The sequence below is a fragment of the Amphiprion ocellaris genome, chromosome 20, assembly GCF_022539595.1.
Source record: "Amphiprion ocellaris isolate individual 3 ecotype Okinawa chromosome 20, ASM2253959v1, whole genome shotgun sequence".
Taxonomy (NCBI): domain Eukaryota; kingdom Metazoa; phylum Chordata; class Actinopteri; family Pomacentridae; genus Amphiprion; species Amphiprion ocellaris.
The window spans coordinates 8674081-8684418 of NC_072785.1; the positions used below are offsets into that span (position 1 = coordinate 8674081).

At 39.9% G+C, this 10338-nt stretch overlaps 1 protein-coding gene across 2 annotated transcripts; it reads left to right on the plus strand.

The window, feature by feature from the left end:
* The first annotated feature begins 341 nt into the window (after positions 1–341).
* Positions 342–9526, plus strand: LOC111563445 (tumor necrosis factor ligand superfamily member 10-like). Of its 2 annotated transcripts, none has more exons than XM_035944573.2 (6): positions 342–583; positions 5214–5357; positions 5779–5821; positions 5933–6049; positions 7347–7579; positions 8780–9526. In XM_035944573.2, the coding sequence occupies exons 1-6, from the start codon at positions 470–472 to the stop codon at positions 8987–8989; spliced, it is 861 nt and encodes a 286-aa protein (XP_035800466.1). In that variant the 5' UTR covers positions 342–469; the 3' UTR covers positions 8990–9526. The 2 variants fall into 2 exon arrangements, with proteins under 2 accessions (XP_035800466.1, XP_023118286.1); XM_023262518.3 differs by having other exon boundaries at positions 344–583; positions 5776–5821.
* Positions 9527–10338: the final 812 nt, after the last annotated feature.

The following is a 10338-nucleotide window of genomic DNA, read 5'->3' on the forward strand; positions in this document are numbered from 1 at the left end:
TGAAGACTCTGTGAGATGACTGAAAGCCCAAAGCAGCTACTAAATGGAATTTGAATTACACTGTCTCGTCAAAAAAGGGAATCACTTCAGTTTAAATGGAATTCTGCATAACTTTTTCAACTATTTCCTCACATAAAATATAATCGCGTAATTTCCAACACCCCTTGAACGCATCCTAAAGTTGCATGTGCAGTATCAAAGCTCCTTGGCTCATTTCTATCTAATAACAGTGACATCTTGAGGCAGTTTTAATCCTCCATAACCTCTTCTCTGCTCCACCTACAAACTGCTGCTCTCTCTCTCTCTCTCTCTCTCTCTCTCTCTCTCTCGCTCTCTCTCTCTCTCTCTCTCTCTCCTTCTTTCTTTCCGTTCAGAGCAGAAATGCAGCAGAGCTTGATCTGACTTGTCCTGCCTGCTGGAAGTGTTTTCTCGCTGCTCTGTGAACTCTGTTGGATCTCCACGCTGTGATATGGCCATTTCTATTTCTGTGCAGTGTCTGGGGCTCATCACACTGGCTGCGATCCTCCTGCAGACCATCGCGGTTGCGGTCAGTTTCATGTACTTCAACAAGGTCCTGAGCACGGTAAGCTCTGCGGGTTGACTTGGCGATTAATGGAGAATGAACGCATCAAATTAAACAGGGCGTTCTGACAGTTTTCGTGGTGGCAAAGGAAGTTTCTGAACTTTGTTGTCACATGCAATTCATGGTAGGATTAAGGAAATAATGGTCTATGACGACATAGAGACAGGGCATTAAAATATTAACCTGAACTGACCTATTTATCATAGACGGTAATAAAAGGGGGGGAAAAAAAGAAAAAAGAAATGGCTCCAAGCATTTAGGTTAGTGAAACGAGGAGGTGTCAAAGTCCTACAAAACCCTGCAGGAATTTCTGCTTCAGCTTCTGGACAATGAGAAAGTTGGGGCGAGCAGATAACAGAAAACAAAGGGAGGAAATGACATTAGTCGGAACTTAAAGGAGTGACACCCGAAAGTAACACGTTTCCTACTAAAGTAGACATGAATTACGAATGTTGCTGAACCCCCTTTTAATACTGATTGATATGGTCCAGAGCTCTGATTGGCTGAGTCACAGGGAAACGCCCACCTTATGCACACCTATGATCACTTTAGAGGGAAGTGCATTAATGCCTTAGGTGATATTCACCTAAACCAAGGAACTATGTTACTTTGAGGAAAATTAGTTTCAGAGTTTGTTTTATTATTAAATTTTTTTAAAAGGCAAATGTCTTTGTTTTGAATATATTGGTGACCTATCGTCCAAAAAACACAGTATAATATGCTTTACAGTGGTTGCTAAGCACAGATAAAACTAAAATCACTAGTATTGGTTTCAATCATATTTCTAACAATCGGATTTCTTGTCTCTGATACTTATACAGCACATTTAAAACAGCCTTCGAGTAAAAGTGCTTTCTAGTAGAAAAATAAAACTGGTGTCTGAACCAAATGTTATGAATTTACCCAAGTTTTGTTATGAATTTACCCCCCCCCTTTAACAAATTAATCAAATGTCATGTCCCCACAGTATGTTTTGCAATTTTTCAGCTCAAAATTCTACAAGGATGATTCATTTCACTGTGACTGTACAACCTTCAGTTTTAAGGATGCTCTAGATGAATTAAAAACCAATTAGCTGTTCGTGTTCGAATTGCTGATCAAATTCTTTGACCAATTCATGCTTTCCGTGTCCGTGTGTGCAGACCGGTAAGTGCACAGTGAACACACTATCTTTGTACTACAATAGATGTGTGCCGGTCTCTGATGCAGAGGGTTGCATTTCCCCTGATACTGAACGCAGGACAAAGCACGGGGATATAGCAGCTGGTTACACATTATTCATGAGGTGGACCATGTGTGATCACAGCACAGGATTTCTGGAAAAATTTGTATTTCCTACTGTGTTTGGGCTCCCTTGATGGAAAGCATGTACCAGTCAAGGGTTCTCCAAACTCTAGCAGTGACTATTTCAATCATAACTCTTTAATGGGTGATGGAAAGTCAACTCATACATTCTCACCGTATACCAAACATTTGTTTTATGTACTTGCACAATTTAAACTTTTGTAGTGCCTAGTCCCTCATGGACTTGAGTAAATAATTAAATTTAAACCACGTGCACCTTTGCAGCATGAATTGGCCTTTCCTGGATTGTAAAGCTGGGAGGCTAGCTGATTATGGGAAGTTGTTTTACAACCAAAAAACACAATAAAAAATGGCTTTTCGCCATAATGGGCCTTTAAACTTTGGATTCCTGGCTTCTGTTGGGTGTCTACCTTACTATGTTAAGTGCTATGAGGTGGCATATGTTGTGAATTGGTGCTATATAAATGAATTAAGGTTAAGACCCTACAGTACTATTTACTATGCGAATTTAGATGAGCAATTTAAATGTTATGGCTAAAAAAAAAACTATAATATTATCTATAATACAGATTTATCTGACTAACTTAAAGGTTAAGGCTAAGAACTGACAGTATTATACACATTAACAAATTACCTCATTAATTTAAAGCATTAAACCCTACAAAAATATACATGGAAAGCCCAATGAATCCAAAGATTCCCAATGAGCAAGGATATTGGCTACAGTGGAGAGGAAGAACTCCCTTTTAACAGGAAGACACCCCCAGCAGAACCAGGCTCAGGGAGGACGGGCATCTACCTCGACAGGTTGGAGTGAGGGTAAAGGGTAAAGAGACCAGGAAAGCAGAGATAAACGATAACAGAAGCACCAGACAGGAAGCTGGGGTCAAACCTGTGCAGCTCCAGATACAGAAATATCTGCAGAGATGTACTTGAAAGGGAAAGGACAAAGCACAAACTTTGGGAGAGAGAAGACTCAAAGTTAATGACATGCAACTGTGCGTAGAAATGCAGGTAGAAAGTGATAAGAATCACAGGAAACTCAAGTATGAACATGTGAGACAACCATGTGAACCTGATAGCCAAGGTGGGAAAAAGAAGTAGAATTACAGACACCAAAGAGTAAGAAGAAGGCTGAGTAAAATCAGAAATCAGGCAACCGATCAATATGATAAAAAGACCCTAGTAGAGCACACAACTAGAGCAGCTTCAGGAGGATCTAAAAAGCAAGGGGGGGGGGGGGGGGGGGGGGGGGGATGAGACTTCACTTTTAATTTGAGGGAACAGAATTTAATGTGCAACAGGAGCCTGGATGGAGTAACTGAAAAAGTCATCTTTGGTTTTGAGGCATGAGAGATGTAACCAGTGATGACCTCACTGACCTCTGGGCAGAAAACGGATTTGACATATCGGAGCTCAACCGTTAAGTTTAACAAATCGTAAAATTCTAAACCCAGTTCTGTATTTCACTGCTAGCCAATACAAATGAGCCAAATACAGGGTAATGTGCTGTTTTTCTTTATACCATTTAAGAGGCTAGCTGCTGCTTTCTGAGCTAACTATAGCCAGTTAAGGTTGGACTGTGTCAACACCATATACAGAGAGATGTTGTAGCCTAAAAAAGTTTTCAGGTCCCTGTGAGACTAAAGATTTCCTGTCAGCATCTAAAAATGAGAAATATTCCAAAGTCAAACCAGTGCTCTCCGAAAAAAAAATTAATAAACAAGACACCCACACCCTTACTTTCTCCCAGCTTGATTCCTGCAACTCATTATTTACATGCCTAAATGATGCAGCCATCGCCTATATACATCTGGTGACATTTTTTCAAGGCAGGGATTGTGGCACATAATAACTAACAGGCGTATTAAAGTCTCTAAGGTTGCAACTAAATGAGCGATTACAATAGAACATGCAGCAGAGCAGCTAGAATGCTGCACATTCATGTTGTTTTTTTCTTCAACGATTAGTGACCCAACATACTACACTGTAAAAAAAAAAAAAATCTGGTAGTAAAGGGTGCCAGAAAAAAAACATATTAAAAAATGGTGGAATACTGTAACATTCAGAAACTGTAAAATAACAGCAGAATTGTCTGTAATATAATTACATTTTTAACTGGTTTGCAACAGTAAAACAGTGTAGGTTTATGGTCACAAAGCCTGAAAGAACGGATTACGTGAAATAAATTTTTCTTTCACAAAACATCTATAAATTAACTACAAATATGATTTAATCACAGTTAATATAGTGGAATTTTATGGTCAGATGTTTTAGATTTTGAAATTCATTAAATACAACTTTTTGATGTGGAGATTTACAAATTTGGCCTGATTTTTAAGGTTGACATCATGACATTAGTTATCTCTAATATAACCAAACCGAGAGAATCTGTACAAGAGCTGTGTAAAAATCCTTATGCGTAGTTTTTCTTTCAATAACTGCAAATATCAGTAAAATAATATGAATTAGCATCTGTAAAAATACAGATTTCTGATGTGATTATTTGCAATTTTGGCCTGATTTTTATGTTTAATATGTAAATTAATATTACTAGTTGTCTGTAATTTAACAAAACAGGGAGAATCTGTACAAACAACTGTATAAAGAATTATTCACCATTTTTAAATAATGACAAATATCTATAAAATAATACTTATACTTTTTTTTTTTTTAAGTGTAGGCTTTGTTAAAGGAGACTTTCCCTCCTGCTGCCAAACATTTTTCTTTCCATTTTAAAAATATGCTCCTTTTCTCACCACTTGTCATCACTTCTCACCAGCTTGTAGGAAAAAGGGCCACATTTACGGTTTGAATCTGTTGAAAGTGAGGTTCATAAACACACCTGCAATCACCATTTTTCACAATACATTCTAACAAAGTAAGAAAATGGATATATTTGCAGCTTTAATTATGTTTATATTCCTCTTTGGTGGGTCCTGTTACTGTGCATTGTGGTTCATTGTCATTTCACATTTCATACTCGATGGACGAAGGCATCGGTAATTACACCTGAGCTTTGTCACAATGTGTGTTGTGTAATATAATGCCTATTATAGTCTGTGGCCGTAGTCAAAACACAGAAAGTTTCCATGGTAACTGAAGTGATAATCATTTGGAGGGGAAAAAAATGAAACAAGATATTGATGGAAAACAAAGACATATATTTAGTTTGGGCTAAGTGAGACAGCGACTTTTGGCTCTGGAAGGATCCAACCTGACAGAATAACTATTTGTCAGTTTGCAGAGGAAATAATCTGCAGACTCGGCTAAATTAGTTCCAGCTGAACTTCATTGTTTTACTTCCTTCGCACTTCGCGCACAGATGCAGCAGAGCTTTTCCCGGAGCAGCGTCTCCTGCCTCATAAACACAAATCTGCACTCAGAATTTGAGGATCCGGCATCCGAGGACAAGAAGAGCGACCCCTGCTGGCAGGTCACGCAGCAGCTCCACCACCACATAGAGAAGGTTTTGATTTATCTTTGTTTAATTCAATTTGGCCCGGCTTCATTGGTTGTGTTATTGGTAATGTTAAAAATGCCAGGGGCCCAGATTCCTGAGTAGCTTTTGGAGTTCTCAGGAATGTTCCATCCACAGTTTAACTGTACCTTCAGAAGAAAAGCTGTTCTCAAATCAGAATCTACTACTGAATGAAAGCGGGGAAACTCTGCAACACTTCTACATAACCCTGACTCATCCAAACTGGGTCAAAAGATGACATATTTGTTGAACAAGACTGAGGACGGAATGATTCATGGGGTCCCTGGTGAATTACTCAGCGTTGCTGATTTTGATGTAGTTAGCTCTGTCTTTTTTCCCACGAGTGTTAACTTTTAGGCCTATTGACTTTCTCTTTTCCCCTCCTTTTCCTGTGTTTTTCTATCAGAAGATTGCTGACAGATTCCAGAAGGAGATATCTACTGCCATGAGAAGTAAGAACAATGCCACCATTGACTGTCAATCACCGCTAATGAGCTTATGTATGACTTTTTCCACCAAAAATTCCCTGTGTGTGTGTTTCCTATCTGTTTGGGTTTTCACAGATAAGCTGGCAGGAATGCTGCCTGTCTTGAGCCCTTCGATGCGAGGGGTCCCGCTTCCCAAGGTTGCCGCACATGTGACCGGTGTGGTCTCGTCCCAGGAGCCTCCAGCAGCAGAGAGTGAGGATAAGTTAATTGTCGTATTTAGCAGATAGGGTAGAGTCGGCGTAATAAACACCTATCCACACTGCTCACCCACCTTTCCAGGGCCGCAGGTGAGGAATTTGCTTCCAGGCTTCCCAGGCTGCTCTCAGATTCAATTACCCCCTCATGCCTACATGTCTGTCAGGACCTGCAGATGTGCAGCTGCTTTTGCACAACTCTGAGTGTCCTGCTGTTGTCTTCTGGATGAGTCAATGCCTCAGTTATTCTTAGTCCAGGAACTAAAGAAAATAAAGACCAAAAGGGACAATATGCAATAGAGCGTCTACTAGAATAAAACCAATGTGCAATTGCACTATTGTGAAATTGTGGAAATATAAATATCTAGTAAAAAGGCAAAAGAGAATAACTTAACACAGCCTTATTCGTTGCACCTCTGGCTCTTCAAAGTGCGCTAACCCTGAAGTACACTTCTATATTACTGCAACAAGGTGTTAAAAGTTTGTAAGACATTACAACAGTTAAGTTGTGCTTTGATTTTACTGGGACACTCAAAAATACAGGTATTTTTTTCCTCTTTAAAGCCACATTGCAAAGAATTGTATATGTGCATTCATGTCTGACAACCTGTATTGAAATTTTTATGGTTTATACCTTACTGAATTGGCTGAACCAATCATGTCAGTAGGAGGAGTGTGGAGCAGCATGCATTAGGTAGAACTCACATGTATGCGTTGTGTTAGTGCTTGATGGTAGGCATGCCTGATGTTTTGATGCCTGATGTCATCGCATAAAGGAACCGTGATTGGCTGGTATCTGCACTGCTGCTTGAAAAGCTGGAAGTGAAAGATAACTGGGGCTTAACACTGTTGACACTAAAGAGAGTCCTGCCTGACTGGAGTCTATTTCATGCTACCACTGGGGGAGCCAAAGTCAAATATCTTCTCACTTTGCATTTAATGGCTTTAAAGGTTCATAAGAATTATTTCAGCAATCTTTTTATTTTCCACATACACATTCTGAACAGCTGGATCTTGTCTGTGCAGTGTAGATCTTTTTACAATGTGAAAATCCTACATGTGTCTTAGCACTGACACATATCTGAGGTTTGGTGGAATTTATTAGAGGAGCAGTTGCCGTCGCACAGCTGAGGTCACATATGTACACATTATTTACAGACTGACCACATCTTTACCTAATGTTTCTTTTTTTAGGTAGCAGGGGCTGTGTAAACTTCTCATGTGATCTCGCGTCACAGTGAACAACTGTAACCCTTGTGTACGTGTGTGTGTTTCTGCATGTTCATTCACTGCAGGCTCGCGGAGCAGCAGGGGTTACCTGGGGGAGCGTATCAGAGCGTGGGAGGGCCAGAGAGGTCTGTCCTTCCTGCAGAACATGGAGCTGAGGGAAGGAGAGCTGCTGGTGCCCAGAGCAGGACTCTACTACATCTACGCCCAGACCTACTTCAGACTCCCCTCCACGGGGGAGACGGAGGGGGACGCAAAGGAGGAGGAAGGAACTGAGCTTGTCCAGTACATCTACAAGAAGGTGAAGCTTTTTTCTTTGAATTGTTATTAATTTTTAATTTAATGTTTCAGTTCATGCTGTTAAAGTGTGGTGTAGTTAACGGAGTTCTGATCAAAACTCCTTGGGATGTTTTGAGTCAAGGAAATTAAAAAAGGGTCATTCCATACAAAATCAACAAAAATCTGGAAAAAAAAGAAGTTCCAACCTGACTCCCTCAGAATCAGCTGAAATTTATGCCCAATAACTTCCCTATATTTAATGGCTCCATGCAAAATTTTACTTTCATTTCATGAATACTTTCAGAGTTACAGACCCTCGAAATAACTGGAATTAAGTCGAAATTTTTCAATTTTATACTTGCATGACTTCTTCCAGCATTTTTGAGAAATAAAGTACAAAGGATAGACTAAGTTTAAAACACATCTGAGCTCTGTCAAAAACTGTAATCAAATCAGTTTTACATCCAGTCCAGGTATCATAATCTAACCGACTTTGTTCATCAGTATCATTGGATATGTCATAGTTTCACTAGCAAAACAGCACCAGTTTAATGTCTGCCATAGAGTAATAGAAACAAGCATCAGTACCGTGGATGTGTCATTTGTTTTCTGAGAATTCACTGGAGAAAATTTTAAAAAGTGCATTTTTGGTTGCATATCCAGCCTGGATGTCATTGATGTGTGTGTGCAAGTTAGCTTCAGTGAACACAGAAATCTAAAACTTTCCAATTGGTATATTTCTTTTATCGACAAGATGAACAATAAAAGCTTCTAAACATTTTTACCTCAGCCTCCATGTCAATTGAATTTTTTTTTCCTTTGGTCTTTAGATTTATTTGCTGTTTTTTTAAGTACTTGTTTTGTATGTTTGAGATATATTTATGATAGGATTAATAGAGTAGTTTTAAAAAAAGATGGACGCATCACTTGCCATTAACAGGATAAGGGAAAAACTGAATAGAAGCGTAATATAATGACACGGGACAAGATGGGATTAATCCAGTCTATTTACTGAGTATAATGATTTTTTCATTACTGCTGCCAGTGAATGAAAGCCAACTCTCAAACCTAAAATGTCAGAGTGTCCTTGAACAGACACAATGATGTTATTCATTTCAGATGGCATCAGAAAGATGTAATGCCTCTAAATCAGTATTATGTTATATAATGTAATGCATTTCTGTTGAAAGTTCTGACCTTGTTTTTGTGATGTGGCCCACAGATGAGCTCCTACACGGTTCCCATCTTGCTGATGAAATCTTCCCGAAGTGCCTGCTGGCCGCGGGGTCAGGAGCCTGGACTCTTCTCTCTGCATCAGGCTGGAACCACCTTTCTACAGCCTGCAGACCGCCTCTTCATCACCGTTAGCAACGCCAGCACCATGGAGATGGATGGGAGGGCGAGCTACTTTGGGGCTTTCTTGGTGGGATAAAGGGGGCATCCTGGAAAGACATGAAGTGGACCCAAATGTCAGGCGTTTGCTTGATAAGATGAGTGGGTGTCTGAAGGTACAAGAAGAAAGAAGGAGTGAGGAAAGCAAAAAGGAATTCTTCTGGACCATGGAGCTGCAGTTGTACACGCCGAGTGGCCAAAATAGCGAGGAAGAGGAGCCATTTGGTGGTCCAGCAGTGGCCTAATAACTGACTGCGGTTCAAACCCACACAGGAAATTAATTCCGTTTTTGAGGCCGTTTAACAGAATGCACTGAATGACAGCAAACGTGGATTATATGGAGCACTCAGATCATTTGGAGCTGCACAACAGATGCAGATTAAATGTTGCCGCCTTCTATTCAAGTGTCTGTTTTGCCTGCAGGTGAAACAGTCAACAGCTGAGTTGTCATACCCAGGAAGTGCCAGAAGTGTTGGACACATGACACTGCTTTTATCAAAAATATGTACAAGAGATGCCACAGGACAAGATCTTGCGTGTTCAGGATTATGAATGAAGCTTGTTGTTGTTTACAGTACTTATGGCTGGGTTTCCTCATTGTGCAATGTCTTCAGTTAATGCAGGGTGTCACACAGATTGTGATGATCTTGAGGAGGAGCACAGAAATAGTGAAAATGAACAGCGTATTAAAGTCTTGTCCTTTTTATATGCCATGGACACAAATCCTGACAGCCCACATACTCCGTCACTTAAAAAGACCAATATCCCTGACAGGTACTGAATGAACTGCCATGAAAAATCATAGAGACATTCAATAAATCCCAATACACTGGTGCTTTGAAGACTGCAAACACAAAAATCTGCCCTAAATATCAACAGATTTTCCACAAGACCTAAAAGTAGATGACAAAAACCCTACAAATGGAAAAAAAACACATATGGGCCTTTATTGTGGTAAAAGTATCCAATATTGCCTGTCTGTGAGTGGAAATATTGTGTAAACCCTTGCTTTCGGTATCTGGTGAGACCCAATAACTGTAACTTAATGTTTGAGGTGACTGTTAATCAGTCCTTCATATCAGCTTGGAGAAATGTTTGTCGATTTCTCGGTACAGAACAGCTTCAGCTCTGGGATTTTGGTGGATTTCCTCATCTAAACTGCTTGCTTCAGGTCCTTCTACCCAAATTTCTTTTGGATCAAAGTCAGAACTTTGACTTTGTCAATCCAAAGCATCAATTCCTCTTCAGCAATTCTTTGGTCGAACAGCTTGGGTCCTTGGGATCACTGTTGCTACATGACCTACTTTCTCCTGGGGTTCGGTTTACAGACTGATTTCCTAACATTTTCCTCTAGGACTGGCTGGTGTAATCCAGAATTCATTGTTCAAT